The sequence below is a fragment of the Podarcis cretensis genome (assembly GCF_951804945.1).
Source record: "Podarcis cretensis genome assembly, chromosome: 6".
In the NCBI taxonomy this organism is placed as follows: Eukaryota; Metazoa; Chordata; class Lepidosauria; order Squamata; family Lacertidae; genus Podarcis; species Podarcis cretensis.
Window position 1 is genome coordinate 63941178 of NC_137175.1, and position 27146 is coordinate 63968323.

Sequence of the window (27146 nt, forward strand, 5' to 3'; positions counted from 1 at the left end):
TCTTCCTTGGTTCTAGATCACCTTCCAAGCTGTTGGGACCCTCTCCTAGGCCAGAGTCCTTCTAGGGTCCCATATTTCCATCCCCCAACCTGCTAGGACCGTTCCGAGGTCAGACTTCTCTGAGCATCTCCCACTCCTTCTTGTCATCCCAACTGCCCTCTTTAAGGCATCGCTATGGAACTCATGACAGCAACTTTCTCAAGTAGACCATTGCCACCATCCTGTGATTCAGAGGGTGGGTCCTCTGCAGTACTCCTGCCTCCCCAGCCTCACAGAACTCAAAAGCTACAAAATAAGGCAAGGGCTGTTTGGCTGACCAGCCAGCTGCTCCTGAAGCAGAGCTTACAGCACTTCCGGTCTGGTTAGGCTACATAACACTTTAGTTAACACTTACTCCCTGCAGTTGTAGCATCTCCTGTGGCTGGTTTAGCAGGGCCATTTAGAGCTGTCCAAGGTCCTGTCTTCTTGACTGTCTTCCCTTGTGAGTCTTCAAGCTCACATGTTGCTGGGCACATGCATTTTCTAATGCATTTGTGCTAGCTCAAAATGTATCTAAGTTTTGCAATTTTGATTCTGTCAAAACTTCAGGGATATTGCAGAGGACCTATCTTTTCTGATTTGTTCAGGGGGGGGGGATGCTGCATATCCCTAAAATTATGTTTCAAATTTCCTGTTTTGATCAGTCATTTAGCTAAATGCAAATTGTTCAGCACATGAACAATTGGAGAGAACGTAACAATTTTTACAGCCAGTGTCACAATATCCATGGTAACACTGCCAACAAACAACAGTTATGGTGCAGCATGGCAACAACAGCTTTATGACTACAGCCTGTAGACAAAGTAGATTGGGGCTGAAAGAGTACAGGAAAGTGTGGATACATGGAGACAAAGTTGTTACACTGATGAAACTTTGGAAATTGAATTGTGGGGAAAAAACATCATAGCTATTACTTCATGCACAAGTGAAATAAAAACACAACTGAGAATGTGCCCAACTGTCCCTCTGGCTCGGGAATTGATGGGGAATGTTGGTATTAGTGGATGAACTGTTTCTTTCCAGCAACTTGTTCACCATTGGTGAGCTTTCTCATTACAGAACGTTTGACAAGCAGGAAGTCTGTATGAGGGCTATTAAGAGAACATCTCATCCTCTGAATTTTAGAAATAATATGCATGGCTATTATTTTCACTGTTCTTGCACCCTTCTTCTCTGGGTCCTCTATTTTTTATTGTAGCATTGAACGAGAAGAAGGGGGGCATCTGCTTTATTTATTCTTTCAAGACAGATGCTTGCAATAGGTTTGCTTTAGATTGGGCAGTGTGCAGCGTTTGACTGCTTTCTTTGTACCCCTGCTGAGAATTGCAACATTTTTTGAACTGAGCACATACAATTTTGCAGTCAACCTGGCTAATTAGAAGTGTGCACTATGTAATTCAGATTACCCAAGTAGAGATTGCACATAATGCAGTGTGTATTACTGCACTGAAGCTTTTGCAGACTTTACCTATTATTTCAAATTGCTTGGCTAAATCCATAAAATAGTTTGAGAGATTCAGTTCCTTCAAAGTAGTAAATAACACTAAAACTGGTTTGGTAAGCAAATAACATTCCTCCAATTCAGAAAAATAACATAGCACACATCTCTTGGGCCTGTGCCTTGGCTTCCTGTTTGGTCTCTTGGTGCTAATGTCTTCAATATGTCACTGGCAGCCATGACTGATGGGACATTTGTGACTTGCCATGTCCAAGTGAAACTCTAGGGAATGGAAAAGAACAATTTTTCTTATTTTTATCTTATTTTATAAGCAATAAAATGTGTTTTCACCGTGGGCAGCCCTTTTTATTTCATTTTTAGCCTAGTTGTTGTGAATATGAATAATGAATTTCAGTTTAATTTCCTGATTTAAAGTGATGGACTTCATGACACTGAGGCTGCATCACATTAAATTTGAATTCCTTCCTAAATAATGTTACAGACCTCATAAGTTCACCCCATGTAAGCAGCTCCCGTTTAAGACTGATCTTGCATTCGTTGTTGGAATGCTGTTGAAAGTGGCATTCAAGTAGTGAATGCTATACATACCACATTTAAAATTAGAAGTTCTTGCCTTGTGGATAGGAGCCCACACATTGTGAGCATCCCCACTGCCATCTGCAGCTTCCAGGGTTGGGAAATGGTTGCTGGTGGTATCGGCATGCATGCAAAATAATAGCTGCCTTCCACAGGGCAATCCTTTAACATTGCAATGGGATGGGACTATGTGTGTGTCCATATATCCTTTGTGAATCAAAGTCTGCAGCTGACACCTGCAATCTGCCTTTCCTATCCTCCCTCTGTCAGTGACATAATGCTAATTCAGTTTTAAATGTTTGAAAGCATCTTCCTCTTTCTGTGAGACCAAATGTGGCATGCACCAAAGCACCCAGTACTTAGCTAAAACTCCCAACTTTGATCTGCATCAGGGACAGTGGGAAATCTTCCCTGGCCAAAGTCCACCCCATCTAGATGTGATTGCTTCTGCAGGAAATTTCAAAGTCAGCTTCCACATTGACCAGAGAGTTTCCAGTATGAGGTAGGTTTTTGTGTGTGCCAGACACAGCCAGCTTGTCTTCAATTTGAAAATGCCTTGAGCAACAAATGAACTTTGGGAATCAAATAAGTTTAAAGGACCCTGTCTAGATTAATACATTGTCTGACAATGAAGTAAAGAGCTTAAGATACAGTGGATGAGATTCAGAGATGCTTTTCTGCAAATAGACCTTTTCCACAAGTAGAAGAGCATTTCCCGACCTCACACATGTGAAAAATAAACTAAGGGAGGAACTCAATGTAGCACTATGGCAATTGTCCCATTGGTGCAAGCATTTTTGCTTGCCAGATAGAACGATTCCCTACTCTTCCACCCTTGTGCTATTCTGGGGGTTCTCTTGACCTCCCCAGAGCCAATGCTGGGGGCATGCGGGACTTGCTAGTTGAATCTGGCCCTGAAAGTCCGTAGTGTGTGAGGTCTTCCACTGTCTCTTGTGCAACAGTTTACAGAACAATAGCATTGCCAGTATTTCTTCTTCTGGAATACATCTGGATCCAACTCTCTCTCTCTCTTTGTTTGTGTGTGTTTGTGATGCCAATTTTAGAAGTTCCTTCCTTCCCTTATTTTCAGTGTTGTCAAACCCTTGATTTCCCTAAATAAATTCAACATTACTATTTAGTTGTAACCATGTGGCATGGATATTTCATGCTCAGTACACCTATGCTGGTGTTCTAGCTATATACTGCTTGAACTTTTGGCTCTCATATAGGTATATCCAGGCATATTTAGTGCCATGTTTCTTGTGGAAGCCCAGAAAAGAACTGGGGAGTTAAGCAGGATGTTAAGGAATCACTCTGCACCCCCAGTTTGCCACAGTGGTATGCTGCCTCAACACTCACTTTCTATGTCTTTATGGGAGCAGATATTGAGAGAGAAGGGAATGTACATGCAAATCTGCACAGTAATTTGTGGCATGAGCATTGGAAATATTTCCGTGTTGACTGAAAACAGTGTTGTGGTTCACCCAGGCTTTTATGGGGATTGATTTGTATGATCTGAGAGCTTATTCTTTTTTGGACTGCTAAGGGATTAAAGCTCCCTACCCTACCATTGTCCAGATCTGACTAAGCACCAGTTCACTTGCTGTTTACTAAATAGAACCCACCCAACCCCCGGACAAATTTTTAACAAATAGCCACATCTAGATTTGCAGAATCCATTTGGGTTACTTGAATTAATTGTTTGCTATGGATCTGAGGTAGCTAAATTTTTCATTTCCTCAGAAGGAGTATCTTCTAAGGTTATTGTAAGATGCATCATAATTATGGTTTGCTAATAGTGAAAGAGAATATGAAGCAAGGATCCCTGGACGGCACTTTGAGGTCCCAACAATCAGCTGATTATCATGGCATCAAAGCACTCTTTGCAAGAAGCTTCTAAAAAGCCCTTCATGGTGTTCTGAAGCTCAGATGAGCAAGACTTTAAAGCTCTGTGCAAGGCTCTTTGGAAGCCCTTTGTAAAGAGCCCTGCACTGTGCTTTGATGCACCAGGTGCACCAACCTGGCCACCTTTTTACCTGCCTACACCTGATGTCATGTATGAGGTCGAGTGATTGATAGGTGGATGTAGCTTAGCCAAAATGGCCTAATGTGCAAAATGTGGAGGCCTTGTGGGCATAGTTAGACCCACTAGGTCAGAGGTTCCCTGCCCCTGATGTATGGGAAGGACAATTTATAAACTCTTGAAGCTGACTTTAACTGGTTGCAGCTGCTGTTGTGCTAATAACTCAAACAGTAGTTTTCCTATAAAGGTACATCACATTCTGGCTTTGGCTTTTAAGCAGACAAAGCTATTTCGGTTTAGTAAATGTTGATAATATATACTACAGGCTGCAGAAGAAATGGATACTGTTTACTTTTACAGAAGAGGTTGAGATATACAGTGGTACCTCTGGTTACATACTTAATTTGTTCCGGCAGTCCATTCTTAATCTGAAACTGTTCTTATCCTGAGGTGCGCTTTTGCTAACGGCACCTCCCACTGCACGCGTGGCTGCTGCTCACACCCTGGGGCAAAGTTCACAACCAGGAGCAACTACTTCCAGGTTAGCGGAGCTCATAACCCAAAGCGTGCGTAACCAGAAGCGTTTGTTACTGTAGGACTGGGAAAGAGCACCTTCAAATCCTGGTCTGACTGAGTAGAAGGCAGCTTCCTATGTTCCTTATTCTGGTGAAAAGACAATTCTACCCATATTCTGTTTTATTTTCTTTCTGTTTCACATGCTATTAAATAACTGGAGCGTTATATAAAATGTAGACTCCTAACGTGTGTGGGGGGGGATTCTTGCACAATGTATGGCGTTTTTCATTTACTTAAATGGAAAGAGCAGATCTGTGCTTCATAAAAGAATGTGCAGATAGCTCTGCTCTCTCTCAACTGAAATGAATGGTGGGTGTCTAGTCAGTGCTTTGTGTGCGTTGGGGCTCTCAAGGCCATAGAAAAATGAATGGACAGGCTAAATATATGTGAGTTCTGTTGACTTTTTCTAAGATGCATTGCTTGTGTTTTTCTGCTATATCATTGGCAGCATGTTATAGCCACAATGGCTTCTATATTGGTGTTATTCTCAAATGCACAATAGCAGTTATAACCACTCCTTTTAAATTGCTGTAATGCTTGACCATGTAAACTTCCTTGTTGGGAGAAGAACTAAACTTGTTACAGTTCAAATACAGAACTGTTGTTACCATAGCTGAAAGCATCAACTCCTCTGACAAAATGCCTTTGAATTCTAGGTTTCTTTATTTTTCCACAAATGTACAGGATCTCTAAGAACTGCAATTTTAGTATCACAGAAATCCTAATTAGGCAGTGGGGGTGGGAGAAGAGATAAGTGGCAAGTCAATCCATCACTTCCAAAGTGCTGCTGGTTCACTTTGGGAGGGAGGTGTATTTTATTTTTATTTTTTTAAAAACCCCACATTTCATTGCTTTCAGTGGGAGGGGGAATTCCTATAAGTATAGGAGCTCAGAACTAGCAAGCAATGGACTTTGGATCCAGCAGATCCAAGGCTGTCCTTCTCAGTCAGCCTTAAGTAGGAGTTGGTTTGCTGTGTTGTAAATATTCTTTATTCTTCTATAAATGCCAGTGTGACATTATTTCCCCCTGATTGTTTTTGCCCTCAGATCTGCTGTTTAGACCAAGATGAACTGGTATAATATTTTGACTGGATTTCTACAGCTGAGTAAGTTGTCGGCTACTCTTTCTAAACAACAGCATAAGAAAATAATCTTAGAAGATGCTAGTCGTCTATTTGGTGCACTTCTTTCTTGGCCAGTGTCCCTGAATTTCTCTGTATCTTTGAGGGATTTGATGCTGGAATTAGTAACAGATTGGCAGACGAATATAGCTCAAATCATATCAGAAGAAACATTTTTGTGATGAAATTGTTCTAGATAATGTAATAGTATAGCAAGCCAAGCATACAGTTGCAATCAAAATTATTCAAAAAAACCCCACCCGGTTGCAAATTGGGTTTGTTACCAAAATTTAAAGGCTTTCAGCTGTTTGCAATGAGCAAATCAAACAAAAGCAATTGAAATAGCTCAACGCAACAGATGCTTCAAGTGGTTTCCCCAATTAGCAACTTAACACTGTAAATTTTGATAATAACCCTATTTGCAATGGGTTGTTTTATAATTTGACCACATACACAGGTGCATGTTCAAAAGATAGGGAACACTATATATTATCTCAACATTAGCGACATGATTCTGTTCTGTTGATTTCTTACAAAATATACATAATATATGGTCAGAATTGCCATCTTAAAGTTAATAGCCAGTAGGCTTTTATATATCGCCTTCACGTGTCGAACCAATGTGTGGGGCTGTGCTGGATAACACCACCAACAATGTTGCATGTGCTCACTTAGCAGTTGTTGCTGTCATCCATACATGTTTCTGCAGCAGGGAGCCTTTGTGTGTTCAGCTGTGTGGATGAAGGTTTCCACGTGATCTGGAATCCTGTGAAACACGTGGTAATGATTTGGTTGTTTAATTAAAAGCATTTCTAAACTGTTCAATATTTAAAGATATCTGCGTGGTGGACAGAATTACAACATGAAAACAACAAAACAGTATCATAAAAACAGTGATACAACATAGAGAGCAGGAATTCAGTGACTGGGGGTTCCAGTCTTATGGGGCAAGGCCTAGGCATAAAAGATATGAAGATGAATGATGCTTTGTTTACTGTAAGAGGAAAGGACATTTAACTGTGCAGGGGGTTCCAGGTCACATGGAAGGCCCCCTCCCTGCACATATTTGTGCTGTCCCCTTGAGCTCCAGGGGGAAGGGCTGCACATTGCCTGTAATGTTGTGGGTGGGGCTAATAGTTGTCACTCCTCATACACTGATCTACTGCACGAGGCCTTTATATGTACAGAGACATACTTTTGCAAAGTAAGTACAAGTGGTTTTAGGCAGTGGGGGTGACCAGTATCAAGACAAAAAACACCAGTTGCAAAATTTAAAAACTCGACAATATAAAACAATGTAAATAATAATAATAATAATAATAATTAATTTGTACTCTTGAATTTTGTAACTAAATTTTACTAAATATAAATATGCTGTTCTATAATACATTCGTTTATAATATATACCCTTCCTTGAGGAAAGATGAAGGCAATTTTGGAGTGCTTCTCAGGGGATGGAACTGTGGCTGAACTGCTTCAGATCAGTGTACATAAGTTATTTTATATCCATGTGAATCTAGTTCTTGATGTTTTGTTCATGAGTAATGACAGAATAAAATAATGGGGGTGGTGGGGAACCCAGAATTAAGCTGGTGGCCAAAAAATTATTTAAGTATCAGTGAATGTATTTCTGTGATTTTATGCGTGTCTTTGGAAGTGTGCGTTCAGTAATTTTGCCCAGAATTTGTTTTATCTTGTGCTAATAAATGTTCTAGCTCTCAGTTATATGAGGTATTCAGACTAATCCTTTTCCCCCCCTGTACCCTCAGATTTTCTTCGAATGGTAATTTCCTATTGCATGGTATATCAGATTCCTCCACAGAGCTTTCAGCTACCATGTGTGCCATCAGAGAAGACTTCTAACATTTCTTTGCCCGCTGGAATTGCAGAGAATGGTCCTAGCATAAATGAGGAACATGGTACAATTAAAGCCAATGCCACATCACTGGTGACTGAAGATCATTTCCTATGTTGCCAGTGGAGTGATACACATATTAACTGTTTTGTATATACTTCAGAAATGGAAATCAAGGCATTTACGTACTCGGAAAGCGGTGCATTTACATCTCAACAAATAGGTATGCTTGGTATGCAATCATTATTATTATTGTAGAAAATCATTGTTATTATTGTTGTTGTTTTGTATACAGCCCTTCTTCCATATATATTCCATGGCGGTTCAAAGCATAAAAATACAAGATAAAAACCACAAAATACATAATAAAAGCAAACAAACTAATAACCTCCACCCCTTCCCACAAACACATTTAAAAGGGTATAGGACAGGGGTAGGCAACCTAAGGCCCGTGGGCTGGATGCGGTCCAATCACCTTCTCAATACGGCTCGTGGACGGTCCGGGAATCAGCGTGTTTTTACATGAGTAGAATGTGTCTATTTAAAATGCATCTCTGGGTTATTTGTGGGGCATAGGAATTTGTTCATCTCCCCCCACCCCCCCAAATATAGTCTGGCACACCGCATGGTCTGAGGGACGGTAGACCGGCCCATGGCTGAAAAAGGTTGCTGACCCCTGGTATAGGATGTTAATCAACCAAAGGCCTGGTTGAAGAGTAACGTTTTTGCCTGGCACCTGAAGGTGTGTAATTGAAGGTACCAACCCCCCCCCCCAAGAGAACATTCCACAAACAGGGAGCCACTGCACAAAATGTAAGAGGATGTTTTGAATTTATTGGTATTGGTACCAGTAAAAGAATTAAGATCACCCCATAATTTAAGAACACTTGATTATTTATTTGGGATTGGAAACTTTCTTAGAAATGTGTTCTCTCCAGTACATGGTATTTCAGTGGTTTTGGCTTGCAATGAAGTTCTGAAAAATATGTAAATTTTCCATTTAGATTCAATATGGAATCTACAGTTTTGGTCTAAAGAAAGCACAGAGGAGTTATTTTGTCTTGTGGAATTATCTACTAAGTCACCATACCTGGATGAAGACCTTTCAGTGAATCTGTTGTACACATTGTAAGTATAATCTATGTCAAATGTCAAATTTATGTAGTTTACAATTTACAGGAATTTTTATTTTTTAAATTCTTCTTTACTTTTTCTAACACTAGCGGTGGTAATGGGTTTGGGTGAAGAGTATAGGAAATTATCAGATGCCTCTATATACCAAACTTTAAAAGCGAATTGTTAGCATTGGAATTTTCCCCTGCCCTGCTCTATCTTTGTCCTTTTATGAAACTGCTACTAACATGAGTTTGACCAAACTGCGGGAGGCAGTGGAAGACAGGAGTGCCTGGCATGCTCTGGTCCATGGGGTCACAAAGAGTCAGAAACGACTAAACAACAACAAAGCATTTTATTTAGATCAGAGGTCTCTTCTGTCAATATACTTATTGTGCAATATTTCATGGTTTGGCCATAAAGGATGAACTTAGTCTGCCTTAGTCTGATGTTGACATCAGATACTTTATATTTCTTCAGTTACTATTGGCGTGTTTTCCAGCAGTACCCTTCACGCAGCCCCTTTAGAATTTTTTATTGCTATTAAATGTGTTCTTTTGAATAGTTAGATGTTTTGCTTACATGACCTGGTGTCCTTTATGTTAAATGCAAAATTTAGTCATAAAAGTGTATGTTTGGTTAACTTTGATGATAGCATTGATCTAAGCGTGTTGCTTTTCATATGAATGGTACACATTTCTGTTAGGACTTGTAGAAGGACTACCGCTATGTTCTTCTCAGCTACAAACACAACACCAGACACTCATGATACTATAGTAAATCTTTGTCTCCTATAATGTAAACCTACTGTGCAAAAACATATAACAGAGGATCCAGCGTGTTTCCAGTCTTTCCCAATCTCCTATCGTAAGAATACTACAATTGTTGATATGGGCTGCCCATATTTTATGAAAGCACTGGCTTCTCTGTAAATATGTAATAGCTATTACAGCCTTGGGCATTCACCTCTGTGGGGAACAGTGAGCTGAGTATATTCTACTGAAGGCTGCAAGCCTAGACCTATTGATCTCAGTGGAACTTATTTCTGAGTTAGAATAGAATTGGCTGCAAATGTATCAGGATAGAATTAGGCTGCAAATGTATCAGCAAGTAGATCCAAACATCAAATCCCACATCATATTTATAGAATACAACATGCTCTCTCAAACATTGCTATGTTAACTGCAGACAAAAATAATAATAATGTGGCCCTTTTTTAAACAGCGTGACTCTAACTTTCTTGTGCCACAACAAGGGTTCTAAAATCAGTCTGTCAAACTAAGGGAAACCAAGGATTATTTCTTGGAATTTGGTGATGGAATTAGGCTGCATGCAGAGTGAAGAGTTCTTGCTCCAGAGTCTTTTGGGTATCTGAATGTTGACTGCAATGAGTCAAGCAGTGTAAGAATTTATTGGGATATAAATCTACTGAGAAAAATAGCTGCATTAATTTTGATCAAACTTTTGAATAGCTGTCCATGATTTATGATACCCCTTAACAGACAGCTTAACAGACATATATAGCCAGGATGCAGTCACAATTACCCTCATAACCACCAAATATGCAGATGCAGCCAGGCAGTTTTTAACTCTGGCCAAGAACATCTCCCTGGCTGTTCAGTAGGATGAGCTGGAATTGACCTGCATATTTCCTCTAGTGGAACAGATTCCCTAAACAACCAATTCAGATAATGAACTTTTCTTAAGAAATTTGATATATAACTCTCACTTCTATCTTTTGGCAATATGAACATATGTCTTCTTACATTGATCTCTATGGTAGCTGAAAATAAATTACTGAAAGGCTGTTTAAACTCCCAATATACCCAGTTATTTCAAATTCTTCCTTTAAAAAAAATACCCAAAACATATTTTCCACAGATGATTTTAGAGTACAATTTTTTTGGCAAAACTCTAATATGAATAATAGGCAACAATGAAACCTTGCCAAATGCTTTTTTTAATACAACAACAACATTTTTCTTGAGTGCTTCAAAGAATTTTCCATCACATTACAATGCAACTGTAACATATAAAAAAGGGAGAATACAGAACAGTGGCCAATGAATACCACAGCTGGTTTCTCTTATAACTACAGAAGGAAACGGTGGCAAGTGGAACAATGCTGACTTTCCACTTTCAAGTAGTGTAGTGTAAGCTGAAGCCAAACCGTAAAGCGAATATATTTTTTCACTCTGTTTATCCGAAGTCTGGTCCAGGAAAACATTAATTTTACAACTTTAAAAATAAAGTTCTGCAGTTTCATGCCAGTTTCAAGAACTAACCTTTCATATTGCAAAACTAATGGAAGTATTCTTTGCTGCTGTGAGCTTTTGTCATTATCTCCTCACAATAGTTCTTCATGGTTTGTGAACTGTATGCACCACCCGAAAAGACCAATAAAGTTTGTGATTGTCTCACAGTAAGCTTGCAAGAAGATCAAACCTATCCATTCTTAAGGAAATCAGCCCTGAGTGCTCACTGGAAGGACAGATCCTGAAGCTGAGGCTCCAATACTTTGGCCACCTCATGAGAAGAGAAGACTCCCTGGAAAAGACCCTGATGTTGGGAAAGATGGAGGCACAAGGAGAAGGGGACGACAGAAGATGAGATGGTTGGATAGTGTTCTCGAAGCTACCAGCATGAGTTTGACCAAACTGCGGGAGGCAGTGGAAGACAGGAGTGCCTGGCGTGCTCTGGTCCATGGGGTCATGAAGACTCGGACACAACTAAACAACAAAACAACAACAACAAAGCTTGCATTCCCTTTCCCCAGACTGCATTTGAGTGCTTTAGAAGAAACTATCATTTGGGGGCTCAGTGGATTATTTGGAAGGCTGGCCTTCTGTCATATTTCTGAACTTATTCACACTGTGTACAACTGTTATTTTTTTGTTATTAATTTCCTTATCCTAATTTTAATATCCCCCCCTCAAGATTGGGAGAAAAGGCAACTTGTGTCTACTGCATTCAGTACTGCAGAAACTGAAAGGATTTAATTTGGGAATGCTGTGAGATGCTTCTGGTACATTGCTGATCTATGTGCTCATCTGTCACATAGGCTGTGCTTACTTGAGCTGTAACTAAGTTGTAAGTGTCAAACATGCAGTGTCAGTGTATGACTCTCCCGCAGCACATTGGCACATATCTGACGAGTCTCAAAAGGGGCTGTGCATTTGTGCTACTTTTCAGCAAGCACCGAAAAGAGTACAGTGAAGGTGCCTGCTTGATCTCAGCAGGCTAGGAGTTCCAAAGTGCAAATGCTGCCACAACTAAATGACCAACCTCTTATAAATGTGGAATGGGTATGATGTGGCACCTGTCGTAGTGCCAGTTGCACTGATCAAAGTGGTCCAGTGGGCACATGGACTCAGCATTTACTTAATGGCAGTGGTGGCTGGTGCATGTTGGAACTGGTAGGGTGGAAGACAAGGAGACCAACAGACGGTAGAGCCATAACCAATGATACGTAGCATCAATGGATCCTAATTTTTGTCCCATGCTCCTCCCTGCTGAGTTCTACAAGGGCAGCTCTTGAGACTGAAGAGTATGCTGGTAGCCATTCCATCTCCTGGGCTGCTTCTAAGAGAGAAGGCAGGCAAGTGGGGGCTGGCTGATGCAGACAGGTTGGTGGGACAGCGCCCCATTTGCCCCATCCTCTACTACGTGTCAGTTTTTCATGAATTTCAGGATGTTCCGCATTCACTTAGATTTGTGGGTCATCATCCAAAGAAGTGTTCCACATGTGCAGAAGAAAACAAGGCTACAGCTGGAGGCTTTCTTTCCCCCTTGACACTGGGAACATCTGTAGCAAAATAACAACAAATGACCTGGCTGCATATCTGGGTCCTGGCCACAGGGTATCCTCAACAGTGTTTTCTGCAGATTGGGATGTTGGAATGAAGTTACGTGGTTTTAGCAGAAATGTTATAAGGGTTTAGGAAAAAATAGACTGTTAATTGGTGAAAGGAGGGAAAGTAAAGTTACATCATATTGAGATAAATTACAGAACAAAAATTGGAAAAGATGGAAAGGATTTGCTGAAATAGTTAATCGAATTAGAATACAAAAAAGGGAGGTGTGAGGAGGTCAAGGAAACAAGCAAATGAAAGATAAGTTATGGGAAGATTAGTTGTGGTTTTTCCCCCCTTATTGTGATGTGTTGTTTTGTTTTTGTTTAATATGGTGTTATTACTTCTACTTTTGCTTTTTGTAATCCCTTAAAATTTTTAATAAATATTATTTTAAAAAAAGTTCTAGACTTTTTATTGCATTTGTGTTTATTATTCTTTTTAAAAATTTTTTTTTAATTGTGCAAGTTTATCTGCTTGTTCCAAGGCTTTAATCTCACAGTTTGAAAATTAATTTCTTATTGCCTTTCAAAGCATATTCTAGTGAGTAAAAATGTGTTCATGCTTTCCGGCACTGTACTTAACATTTTATGGTATGTTTTAAAATACGTAATGAGGCTTTTTTCTTGCACTTTAGTCCCCACAGTAGGACTTCCAACTATGTGACATTTGCTGGCATAGCCAGTTTTTAAGGCTGGATTGAGGGTAGAGCCATACCCAAACATATGTGGGAAATCACTTGGAAAATGTTAAGTTTATATGCAGTGTGTAGGTTGTTCCTAAGAAAAGACTAAATGTTGCTATATGGTTTTTTTCCTCAGAATTTTGGATAAATAAAACCTCCACAGTCAAGCCACAAATCTGCTCCACTTCCCAGTGGGGAGGAGTTGTGGTGGATCATGTGGCCACCCACTTCCCTCTGGGGGCAGGGGACAAAGTCCCGTGTCACCCGGAGGTTCCCGGTCACGTCATTCGCCAACCAGCCAATCCACTGGCTGGGGGCGTGGCCGGGACCCATTTAAACTGAGGCGCAAGCCGGAGAGCTTCCTCTTTACTCGCTTCCTTGGTCTCCCCCCCCCACCCTATTTTTCGGGTTTCAAATTTGGCCTTGCTATGGACCTTGGTTGGTCGCCATTGAGGGGCCTGATAGGAATTTTTCCACTTGGCAAATTGGTATGGGCCTTTTGGTTTTTGCCTACCTCGTAGCAGTTGTCACAACTTAAGGATTGGCGGTTAGGCATTGGTTGACCTTATGATGGGGGAGGGGAGGTGTGGCCATCACCTGCCCCTCCAAGTTTAAGGGTATTCCGTTAAAGGAATCTGGGGGTGTGGATCTTGTCCAAAGCCCGGGGCGGGGCTAGGGCCATGCCACAACCCCGCCGGGAACCCAGGGGGAGTTCGAGTTGGTTTGCATCGACGGGGCTCCCCTTACAAGTAGTTGACCCTTACTGGATTCCCTGCATGACAGGCAGGAGTCAGATATAGTTGGGTCAATTCGAATGCCTAAGCCAATACCGCTCACATTCCGTAACCAAGAAGGTTGTGGCCTAAATTTGCCTAATAACATCAACCTAATATCCATGTCCTTGTGTCTTATTCATCAACAAGGGGGTGGTCTTGGGGTCTCGACACGCAATGGCATTAACTCCAGTACTCTTGCTTTTTTGTTTGATTAATATGACTAGGCATTGGAATTTTTTTTAAACAAAATGATCACAACCTTTCTCTTGTCTTTGTATGGGTAAAAGTGGCATTCTGGCATGTTCAGCATACTCTTTCTAGAGGGTCTTGATCTAAAATAATTAACCCATCTTAAAAACATCTAGTAAAATGCTTTATACATGCTACTTCATACAAAATATTCACAATTGATGGGTTTCTTTTTCTTTTACAATTCAGAACAGATGTATCATTGGGAAGTACCTCTACACGTTCCCTAAAGGACAATGTCACGGTCACTCACTGCAATGCTGTAAAAAACCAAAAATACAAATGCCAGATAACTTCAGCAAAGTTCAAGCATATTTACATTATGTGGCTCAAGATCACAGATGGAATAACATTGCTTCAGTCACCACTAATGTTAGTCAAGCCTACAGATATTGGTAAGTTTCAGTCTATTGGCCAAAGTGTTAAAATCAGAATAACAATAAGAGTCTGAGGAAGCTTCCAAAATGATGATTCCAGAATATACACTGAGTATACACTGTGGCAGAACTTAATTCTATGGAAAACAACCTCCCTCAAAGCAACACACAAATACATAAGCTAGTGTAGAATAAAATGTTGGTATTGCAAGCCCCTTTTTGCTTTTCCCAACATCCTTTAGTTATATAGCAAAATACAGTAAGTAAAATCAGTGGTGTAAGTCCTGAATGAATTCCCTAAGTTACGTGAAATCTCATCCTATTGTAATTCCAGCAATGTTAAGCTTGTTCTTGAAGCTGCCATAATTCATAACAATTACGACATAATTCTTTCCCCACATGAAACTGATGGTGGAAACTGTTCAGGATCTCAGGGCTCGTCCAGACTTCCATTTGTACCACTGCTTTCCCTTGGGAAAACTTGATTTTTATCACTGAATCAGAGCAGATGTCAGTCAGGTTTTCATGGATTTATGTTTGCTACAACTCAGTGCTGAGTGCTTTCCAGGGGAATGTAGTGGAGCATACAGAAAACCACTTGGACCTTATGGCTAGAAAGCATGGAACAAGTAGGAAACCTGGTTTTTCTAGACATGGGATAAATGTAATACCCTTGGTATTTTCAGTTTTTATGCCGCGTTTACTTTTTCTACAAGGTAAATGAAGAGCAATGTTCATTAGCTCATGGTGTCCTTAAGATTTAATCATACTGTCATTTCTGAAGTTAGAAAATTCTTGGCATAGTAACTTTGACCCCTTCGGTAGGCCGGTTCTGTTCATTGCATGGCTGGCATTGGAAGTCTGAATGACAGGAGTTTCTAATGAATTGAAATGAATTATCCTGCACAGTTCTTAACCATGCCTGCAAAATCCTTTTCATTTTATTTTTTTAAATGTGGTTGTTGTGGCACAGGGCCATACTACGCAAGATGGTGGCAAGTTCTGTGTGTATGAATATTGAACTGCCTCAGTCACACAGAAAAAGAAGGAAGTAAGGGTCCAAAAGCAAAAGTGTCATCTGGATAAATAGTGCAGAACTCTCCCTACACTTCTCCCCCTGCAGCTCCTCTTATGCTGCTTCTGGTACTGGAGCTCATCTGAGGAGAAGAGTGCATGGGGGAAAGAATTCCCTAAGAGACATGTAGGGAATCTGCAGGCAGAAGGAGTGTCCTGCTTGCGTTCCTCCCAGGTGAGTCTTTCCCCCTTCTTATAATTGGATGGATGCTCTCCCTCTTTCTGCATGGCTGGGGCAGTGTAAACATAGAACAGCCACTATCAAATCTAATGTGGCAATAGTTAAGATCCTAGAACCTGCTTCACAGAAACAAAAACCAGCTTTCCCCCCTAATGGCTGAAGGTGTACTGCCAGCACAAAGTTAAGAATGGGCTTTAAGTTTTGCATGGAGGAAATGTTCATCTGAAAGCAGGTATAATTGCCAAAATTACTAGCTTGAAGAAAACAGCCATTTGACGTGTTTTCCATAAATAATCATTTTTGTACCCAGGACTCCTTCCTGAAATCCATGGAATTTTTAAATGCCGAACTCTGGCTGGATCGTGCATACTATGTGCAAAGAAATATTCATTTATTGGAATCGTTAAACTGTTGCATCTTCACAGCACAATGTGGATTTGAAAAAATAAATATGTATACATTAACTCAAATGAACTGCCTGGATTCTTGAGGGTGACATCGCTATCAAAATTGTTGGAAAATCTCATTCCAACCCCTAGAACCGTCTTCATTCCAGCTCAGTGAAAAAACACAAGAGGGAAAAAGGGTTTCTAGTACATTCAGAAGATGCTGAGACTCAATAAAGTTCTAAAGGGTTACTTATTAATGGGTGTTTTAAAATCAAGGTACAGATTCTTTTAAAATTAGAATTTTAGCATTTAAAAAGGTGAAAGCTTTGCTTCTGCTTTTTAATCAAGTCATGGGGAAATGGTACAATCAGATGGCGGAAGCTTTTAATGCTTTGTTGCTTTCTGGCTGAAGAAGCAGCTCCTTATGAACATTTGACCATTTATGAATTGTTTAGTGTTTTAACATTCTCACCATAATGAAAAGAACATTTCAGTAGCCTATTTTTCTTAGTATCTTTTTTTGTAATTAATTGAAACCTTTTAGAATGACCATTTCATGTTGCTTACAAATTAGGTTAATGCTTTTGAAAGATGATGGGATTATAGGAATAATGCCACAGTGATTCTTTCAAATCATGTCACTGAGTGGCCTGCTACTTTAAAACTGTACTATCTAGCTTAATTATATCTAGAATTAAAAATGGCACTAGGTGGAGTTCATTTCACATCAAATCCTCTGTAAGGCCTTGAATGAATATACTCTTGTGTGTACAATCAGTCCTCTGGACCACAGCCATTGACTATATCCAGTTAAGGTTGCAACCCTGCATCCATACCTAGGAGTAACTCCCATTGAACTCAGGGGGACATAGTTTTAAATAAACATGTATAGGGCTGTGCTTTCAGTAAATGCTTTTAATTTTTTTCTTAGATGTATTTATTCACTGTTTCTCTTTTCGTAATACCCAACCAATATACAAGGCTAGAACCATAAAAGATAAAAATCACTCAACAGAAAATACCAGCATGTATGGCTGGAATCACTCATCTGAAACGGCCTGCCTGAACAAAACGTATTGAACAAGTTTCAGAAGCCTAGCATTGCCAGCATTCCTCTAACATCAAAATGGAAATCCAGAGGGTTGGTGCTAGAACACTAAAGGTGACCATGGAAACAGCTACAGGAACATATGGTACCTCTACAAATTGTCCTCCTGAGAATTATAGAGACTGCACTCGTCCATGGAGGGAGTTAGATGGTCTCTCGGAAGACCAGGGCCCATGTTTACGGATTAGCCTGGCAGCACATTGGCAGTCAGTGCAGTGCAACATGCTGTTGGTAGGTCTCTTAGGTCAGCTGCTTAGTAGCTGCATCCTGCACCAGCTGCATCTTCAAGACCAACCTTAAGGCGAAAGCCCCACAGAGTGCATTGCAGCAAAGCAATCTTGACATCCACCAGTGCATAGACCACTATCTCCAAGCTATCCCTAACCAGTATGACCATAGCTGCTGTACCAGCCAAAGTTGATAAAAGGCATTCCTAGCCACTGAGGCCACCTGTACTTGAGTAACAAAGATGGAGCTAGGAGGATGCCCAGACTATGCACAGGTTTCCTTCAAAGGGAGTGCAAGTCCATCCAATACTGACCTTTCCAGGACATGGTAAACAATTGGCCACAGCACCCTAAGGGCCTCTGCTTATGGAATTTTGCATTCAAGATAGGATTGACTAAGGACCAAATGCATGTTTGCATTTAACATAAGTGGCTTGAGTGTTTTTGGTTTTTTTAATTAACAACTGTTTGTGGGTTGACAGTTAAGTCCCCTACAACATCCCCTCTGGATTTTGTACAATTAAGGGAATGCTGTTAGTCACCCTGAGAATTAGAAAACATTATGCCATCCTTTTGCACTGTCGTCTTCATCACTGAAAGAAGCTCCTCACTTTTATTGCTTCATCACTACAACTGTAGGCTGAGGTTCCTTTTCATCGTTACATCCCAGCTATGAAGCCTCTCTTCCAAGCCTTCAAATGCTGAATGATAGAGGGATTTTGAATTAATTGTTTTTTCTTCTTTTGGAAACTGAACAAGCTGCCACCACAGCTCTTCCAGACCACAACCGCAACTCAGGAAAGCATTTATGAATATGTTGAAATACTTTCAGTGAACTGGGGCATGAGGCAGTAGGTTATCCTTCATAGCTTAAAGCCACGTAAGGTTAAAAAGCATGCTCCAGTTACTGTGTCACTTTGAAAGACATTTTGCATCATTGTGTGTATGCATGTTAATGTATAATATGCATATATTATGAAAAATGAATATAAAATAAAAATGGGAATATAAGTGGCTATTCAGAGTAACCAGCATGCTTAAACTACCTTGTTGATTATAATGTTTTACAGTAAAGCCTGAACCTCCATCACATCTGCATATGGATATGACAGACGAAGGACAGTTAAAGATATCTTGGTCTCGCCCAGCATCAATATCCTATCCACTTCAGTATGAAATAAAATGCTTTGCAAATTCAACTGAAAATGTTTGGCAGGTGATGCTTTTCTTGTTCCTAAATTCACTCTATGAAATAAGCAAGCCAAAGATGAAAGTTAAGTTCTGATCTAGGAAATCCTTGTCTTAATATTAACAGCCTGAACATTTCATTTGTGAGAATTTTGTTAAAATATATATATATATATATATATCAATAATGCACTACAAAAGTTTCTGAACACAAATAGAACTATAGACTTTTTCATGTAACTAATACAAACAGTGATAGTTTCATATCATGGCATGGTCCAGTAAACATTACTATTGAAATCAATTGAATTAAAGTGATCAAAGGGATTAAAAATCATGACTTGAGTTTTACTGGGTTGCACTAACATGGTTTGTGCTGTAGGGGCACTGATGCACAAGATTATTACTGGGAGTTGTTTTTTTAAAAAGTGAGATTAAGGCAAAATTCACCTTTAATGGGACCACATAACATTGTCCTAGCTCAAGCTACTTGTAAAAACTCACTCTCTGAATACATTTTGAACTCTCATGCTAAGCAAGCACAGTTTGGGCCAGAAACCAAACAGATGTGTGAGCAAACAGAAACCACTTCTGTGTGAACACATTAGGATTGGCAATTCCACCTAATGATGTTCCCCATGTACATCAATCCAAAAACTACTTGGTGGGGGGTGACTTGAAATGGAGATTTGGAAGAACCTCTAGGTGTACATGGAACTCCTACATGCAGTTCTTTGCATTATGGCCATAATAAGCCCACATCATATCTGAATGTATGTCTTGGCTTCAAGTTAAAGTGTTGCAAGAGTGGCATTAATAGTGTTGTTCTGTTTGTTTTTGACATAATTTAATAGGTGGTTGAGAAGACCATGGAAACGTCATTGATCATAAGCAATACACTATTTGATTCTTCATATGTAGTTCAAGTCCGATGCAAAAGCCTTTACGGACCAGGCCTTTGGAGCGACTGGAGCACATCTTATAACTTGAATCTACAAGGTTTGTCCCCGGTGGAAATCTGATTTGCTACTGTGGAAGACAAAGAATGGACTATGTGACCCTTGGGGTCCTGTCCAAGCCTACAATCCTATGAATCTCAACATATGATCATTATCTGTTTTGAAAAACATATCCCTATTTGTAAGGCGTGATGTATGAATACATGTTATAGGAATAATATATGTGTGTGGACTTTCTTCACCAGGCCAGGCTGGGTGGCACGGTTCTGCATCTGGAAACCACAGAACAAGTCATACTTTCAAAGAGCAAAATGATTAAAGAGTTCCTGGACATTTCTTCCTTATCCAGTCACTATGTGAAACTGCTTTATGCACATAGATTCCCCCCACCTCGTAGCTCAGATTCTAGTTCTCTGAGGGCAGAGCCCAGTTAGAGGCACTGTGACCACTGAGTGGGAGAATGATACAAGGGATCCTTTTTTTATGGAAAATTCCACCATGAGTTCCAAATCCCACTGAGAAGATGGGAAACTCTCCCACAAGTCTGGATGTTTCCAGGCGAACTACAGTATTATTATTATTTATTATTATTATTATTATTATTTAATATACTGCCCTATATCCACTGGTCTCAGAGCAGTCTACAGAATAAAATAAAAATACAAAACCACAAAATTCATAATTAAAATAAAAACAGTAACAACCCAATAACCCCCCCCCAAAGAAACCCCCCATTTTAAAAGGGCATAGGAAAGAAGGAGGCCAATTTTACTTTTCCCTCTATGAGCAAATAGCTATCCATTATTATGGTGGGGGAAAAGCACTTGGAGAACACCTTTTTTATGGAAACAGAAAGTGCTTAACTTCTCCACCGGTGAGTGGGCCAACCCCACTGACAGGCATCAGTGTGCATAGTGTGTCTGAAAGACATGTCTCTTTCCCATTTTCTAAGTAAAGAAAAACTTTTAGGGTGAAGGAAGGATGGGCTGTAATTTTTTCATGCTTTAGTTCTGGCATCAGGTTCAGGTGTGAGGAAGGAGAAAACACAATTCCTGTGCTTGTGAATAGGAAAGCATTTTTCAGTTTCTTTACAAGGTCTCAGGGGTATGTTCAGTTTGGACGTGCAGTCAAGGAAAAATAGTCCTGGACCCACTCCTTTGTCTGCCTCTAGCAATTGGCTTTCCGGACTCCATCCCATTTGCCAGTATACTGTAAGAAACAGTTTCTGGCAATGCACACAGAATGCATGGGAAACAATGTAGTAAAGGATTATAAGTCTCTAATGCATAAGATGAAATATTAATATTCAGCAAACATGTGCTTTACTGGTCACATACCATGTTGTGATGAGCATGACGAGAACCTTAGGAAGGGTAATATCTTCCCTGCAGGGAACTCAGATAGGGCTATTCTCTCAATGGCTAATTCTAGTGTTAAACCAATAGAAAAAGAATTAACCCATTAATGAAGTTGTGGCAGCAAAGAAGCTGTTTTGTATTCACCTCAGTGCATTAACACCAGAAGTACAAAATGCTGGAACTAAACAATTATATATTTATGTATTTAATTAGAATTATGTTCAGACCTATATTTAACACTGAAGGCTGTACTTAGTGTAAATTGGTAATGCTGCATATTGCAGAGCCTGGTTTGTGGGAACTCCCTCTGAACTGCACTGCACTGGAAGTTTATTCTTTCATTAAAGAGTTACTATGCAGGAGTCAGCAAGCTAACCCTTTATAGTGAAACACTTCATTGTAGTATTTTGCCAATTAGTGATCAAATTGGGTTCCTCTGGCTCTGTTTTATCACCCACCAAAGGATTAGGACCAGTGCTATTTTACCACAAGAAGAGGTGCCAGAACTCACCATGAACACCTCCATCATTCACTTAGAATGGCAGTGGCACCCACCTGAGAAGTGCCAGGACTAAGTTCCAAAAAATAAACCCTGATTAGGACACTAGGGACACCTGTGCCTCATTACAATTATTTAACTGTTTTTTGGTATGACATGCACCCTAACCTGGGAGTACTAGAATCTGAGCTTGGAACATATGGACATTTGACATAAGTGTTTCCATACTATGATCACTTATAGTGATCACTTGTATTATGATGTCCTGTATCTGCACTGTGTTTGTGTGTTTGTTTTGGAGTCCTCTTGAAGAATATTATGTGCATAGCTGTGGGCACCAAAGCGGCACTGAGTTGCTAAAACCTTATCTATCCATCTATCATCTATTTATATCTATCTACCTATCATCATCATCATCATCATCATCATCATCATCTATCTATCTACCTATCTATCCAGTGCATTTTTCTGGGGGGGACGCAGGGGTACGCATCCCCTAAACATTTTGTGAATCTAAGTTTGGCCTCATTGAGGGGCAGTATTTCATTATGAGTAGGAAAGTAAAAGTACCACTAAACATTTTTAAGGAAAAAATGCACTCTATCTTTCTATCATCTATCTATCTATCTATCTATCTATCTATCTATCTATCATCTATCTATCTATCTATCTATCATCTATCTCTATTTCATGTACACCCCAACCTTTCCCCAGGGATCTCAAAGTGGTGTACATAGTTCCCTGCCTCCCCATTTTATAACAACTCTGTGAGGTACATTAGGTTGAGAGTGAGTGAATAGCCTATGGTCACCCAGTGAGCTTCATGGCAGAGTAGGAATTTGAACCCAGGTTTCTTAGGTCCTAGTCTGACACCCTTGCCGCTACACCACACTGGTCCTCTTAAACGGACAAAATGGTTTCTCCTTTATAGAGTGGTATACAATACAGAAAAACTCTGAGCCCTTTTTTCAATTTATGACTCCTTTTCCAGTACATGTACATGCCATTTCTTGTTTGCTGTTCTCTGTATCTTATGTATGCTTTCACTGAATACTTAAATTGACTGAACCTTCCACCTGTAGCTAAACATTTTACACACACACACACAGTGTTTTATTCTATAAAAAATGTTGAGGCGTACTCTCATTTTGACTCAAGAAAACCACCATTTTATAGTTCAAATTGGGAAAAGTAAATACAGTAAATGAACAAAAGTACAAAGAGTCACAAAATGTTTAGGGTATACATCCCCCTGCATCCCCCCAGAAAAAAGCACTATATATATATATATATTCATTTTATTAACAAAATTTATATACAATTTGATTGTAATAAAACCTCGAAGTGGTCTGCAAAATAAAACACTGAAATTATCAATAAAAGACAGTTAAAGATGATTTGACAACAACAAATGTCATTTCAAAAACAAATGAAAATCAACAATAAGCTAAAAACAGACTAAAACACATGTGACAGGTTGGATAAGTAATCTTTAAACACTACAATTAATAAGAAAAGGGATATTCATTTTTTTCTATTGTAAATTATCATTATATATATTCTGAAAGTTTACTGCACTGCATACATTTGGTATGTGATTGTTTGCTTCCAATTTATAATGTTTGTCTCTATTGTCTTTTTTCCACTTTGTTTCTTGTAACAGAAGTCATGTATTTCCCTTCAAAAATCCTGGCAAGTGTTGGAACAAATGTTTCCTTTTATTGTATTTACAAAACCAAAGATAAAGTAATCTCATCGGAGAAGATAGTCTGGTGGTTAAATTTAGCAAAAGAAATCCCTAGGCATCAGTACACACTTGTGAATGACTACATTGGCAAAGTAACACTTGTCAACTTAAATGCTATGAAGCCTGGAGGGAATTTCCTCTTTAATGCCTTATACTGTTGTAATGAAAACAAGGAATGTAATCACCGTTATGCTGAATTATATATAATAGGTAAGATTCCTGCTTATTTTTAAATTAATGTTGGTAAATCCATTTTTTCTTAGATTTTCTGTTGATTAAGTTTGTCTTTTAAATAGATGTTAATATCAGCATCACATGTGAAACATACGGCAACTTGCAAAAAATGACTTGCAGATGGTCCACCAACACAGACCCACTGCTTTCGGAGAGCACTTTGCTGTTGAGATACTACAGGTACATGTTCATTTTAATCTGATGTTTTGTGAAAAGGTGCCACATTGGAAATGGTGGTGGATAAAAGCATGAAGCAAATAAATGTAGTTGAGCCTAGGACAGTCAAGCATCAGGTCTGAGGCCCACTTTTCCTAGGTCAAAGAGGAAAGCCTGAGATGGAAAGTCTTATAATCAGGAAGATTAGTTTGGGAATTATTTTTTTATAAGTCTTTCCCCTGTTTCCAGTCTGGTTTGATCTTAATGGCAATGTTCAGGCTAAATGTTTACCTCATATACTGAGGTCCCAGGTTTGAGATTCACTAATAGGGCTGCCATATTTCAAAATAGAGGAGGGGACTAAATCCAGGCATTCCCATGCTCCATTATCACTTGCATCAAGTGATCAGCTCTCTGATAGGACATTGCTGACTCTGTGTTCAGGGGTCAGTAAAAGGATTTAATCCAGCTAAAATTATTGCTAAGTCCTATTAAAATGAGACGTAAATTAGTTGCTACTCACTCCTTCCACTGCTTATAGTAGGACTTAAGCCATTGTCTTCTGAAGAGTGAGTAACTGACAATTTTCATTGTCAAGATTGCATCAGCTAGACTCCTGAAAATGTCTGACAGAATGTCTTGAATAATATCTATTCTTTAGAAGCTAAAGTGGTTACTGATTTTGTTTAGGGGATCAGTTCAAAACAGATGGTGTTCAGTTTAAAAATCCAAAATGACCAGCGTTGAAGGAACACTGCCACCCATATACTCCCTATTGTGCCTTGAGGGGGCATGGTTTTTATCTCCTTTTTTCAGGAGGCACAGTTACAAGTAACAAGTTCTTGGGCCTTCTCTAAGTAGTATGTCACCTCTGGAATTCTCTACAGGAGATGTGTAAGTAGTTGTCTCTAAGTCATAGTTTTAGTGTTCTGTCAAATCTGGGCCACTGTTTTTATCTCATGCATCAGTTTCACCAATGAGAACAACTTTAAACTATGCTTAGTTCAAACAAGCTAGAATCAAGCCATGGTGTATGATTCTGGCTTCTTCACTAACCACTGTATCAACTAATGACAGTCATCCAAGTCCGGACATAACATGGAGCTGTGGTTAGTTTAAGACTGATCTCACAGCCAAGGCAGGATAGAAGGGGAGTAGAACATATCTCCCTGGTAGCACTTAGGCTGGTGTAGGCAATACTGAACTAGTTGCACCAATGGTACAATTTAGTATAAAGCAGCTTCATATGTTCCTATGTGCCTAAGACTCATCCATGCATGTTTAGGTAATGTGAAGCCATGCCAGAATTATGTCTGAACTGGCCCATAGTTTCTAAATTACCATAATTTTGCAACACTGCACATAGTTCAGATAGAGACAATGTGTAGCAAACAAAGCAAATCCCTTTATCTTTACACTGATTGAAATTTTGCAGGTGAAATTCTGCAATGCTTTTCCAACGGGAGGTCAGTCATGAGTCGATGTTTATTCTTCCCTTGATGCTGGTAGTTGAAATATACTTTTCATTAAAAAAATAAAAAAATCCTGTGCTAAATCTTCAGAGAGAATTGTACTGATTTAATCTGCATTTGTTTGTCTGACATTAAGAGGGAAAATACAGCTAAATATGCCACTGAGGGGCCAATTAAATAAGCAATTTCCTTTCTGGCTGCCTGCTTGAAAGGTTTATGTGCCACAGGTATGTCTGGTCATTCTAATAATATAGAATATACTTTCAGTACTTAAAAACAACAGCAGCCAATCAGCCAATTTAAGACTCACCCATATATAGTGCTTCTGTCAAAGCAACTCCCTAGTTCCATTCCTCCAGGTTGAATACAATAACCACCATGCATATTTCTCCTTTTACTAACCACAGTGCTACTTATGCCTGTGCATACTTGGTTGGTAGTGGGTTAAAGGTTAAGAACCAGTGGCCCAGCTCACACATCACATTAAACTATAGTTTGTTTTTACCAGGATAGTACACTTGGTCAGACAGTCTCACTCCACTCCTCCCTGCTCCTGCTCCAGGAAACAAGCCAGAGTGTAGCTTATAATGAGAACTGAACCTGGGCTCATGGTTTGTTTCACCCAAGAACAAATTTTGTTTATGTAGTTGTTGACGTTCATCTATCTCGGAAGATAATGGAAAAGTACACCTTCAGGGGTAAAGTAGAATCGTTGGAGAATTTCCGTGTTTGTGGCTGTGAAGATCAATACAGAAGAGACATGTTGTATTGCAGGTGTAGTAGATGAAGATATCTAGTTTTGCTGCTACAAGTTCAACATGGCGTTTCTTCTCTCTGTGTTTCTTCCAACAGTCATTCGTCCTCAGGTCACTGTTGTGAATATACAAAACTGTCTGTCTCCAGACACCGCAATAGTCTGCAAGGGATTCCCGTATGGCGAGGTTAATGTTGCCAGCCTTCATGTCCTGTTTGCAGGCATCTTTGTAATGCAGAGTTGGTCTGCTAACAGCCCTAATGTGGAAGCCAGCTGCTCTCCCTTGGGGATACTGCCATCTTCCATTCTGTGGACATGACCAAGCCACAGTAGATGTCGCTGAGAACATGTTGGAAATGAGGTCTTAGGAGAGCACACATTTGTTTAAGACTCCACCCTGCCATGTGATGCCTAAAATCTTCCTGACACAGAGATATGGAAGGCATTGCTTCTGGTGGGTGTAAGTTGCCCACGACCCACTTCCATAAAGCAGCATGCTCAAAACACAAGCCTGGTAGACCTTCGCCTTGCTATGTTTGGTTATGACTAACCAACCAACCAACCAACCAACCACAAGTTCAGGTTCAAAGGACCCAGCAAGCCAAAGCCTGCATTGTTTCATGGCAGCAAAAGGGCCAGATAACTTTTCAGTAATATGCACATTAAACCATAGTTTCTTTTTATCTATTTTTTAAATGTGACATTGAAAGCAGATGTTTACAGAAGGATTCCAGAGACCCATATGAACTTACCTATTATGTTCCCAGTTGGACATTTTATATCACTGAGTGCCAACTCCCCTTTTACACTAACTCAGTACTTGGTTATGTCTGCTGCTTGCCACTGAACATAGGTTTGCTATGAAGTCTTAGTTAGAATTGTGGCCACAGTCATTTGGATTGCTAATTCTTATCTGATAAGAAGTGGGTGAACCTGCTAGGTGGGTTGAAAACACTTGCAGGGCACAATGGATATATTTCTAACCAGAGGCAAACAGTATGAAATAGACTAATGTTAATCAAAGCATGAGCTGGGTCATTCTAAGGGAGCACATATACTTGCTGCCAAAGTGGAGTAAGCAGGAGCTCACAAAGTGTTTT

At 39.7% G+C, this 27146-nt stretch overlaps 2 protein-coding genes across 4 annotated transcripts in view; one reads left to right on the top strand and one right to left on the bottom strand.

The window, feature by feature from the left end:
• The window catches only part of LEPR (leptin receptor), a 58030-nt gene that overhangs the window by 10676 nt on the left and 20208 nt on the right, over positions 1-27146 (top strand). The window contains exons 2-9 of the mRNA XM_079981990.1: positions 5721-5779; positions 7564-7872; positions 8654-8777; positions 14513-14718; positions 18750-18895; positions 19722-19866; positions 23347-23640; positions 23727-23844. Of these exons, the coding sequence (XP_079838116.1) occupies positions 5740-5779; positions 7564-7872; positions 8654-8777; positions 14513-14718; positions 18750-18895; positions 19722-19866; positions 23347-23640; positions 23727-23844 (1382 nt within the window). The 5' untranslated portion in view covers positions 5721-5739. The remainder of the gene's footprint in view (positions 1-5720; positions 5780-7563; positions 7873-8653; positions 8778-14512; positions 14719-18749; positions 18896-19721; positions 19867-23346; positions 23641-23726; positions 23845-27146) is intronic.
• LOC307219107 (uncharacterized protein) overlaps positions 13840-27146 on the bottom strand; it is a 63021-nt gene continuing 49714 nt past the window's right edge. For 2 of the 3 annotated variants that reach the window (XR_013840294.1, XM_079982048.1), the window contains one exon: positions 13840-14583. Coding sequence is in view for 2 of the 3 variants with exons in the window: in XM_079982048.1 (XP_079838174.1) it covers positions 14569-14583 (15 nt within the window). In the remaining variant the exon portion in view is untranslated. The remainder of the gene's footprint in view (positions 14584-27146) is intronic. The other variant, XM_079982047.1, reaches the window with a different exon arrangement.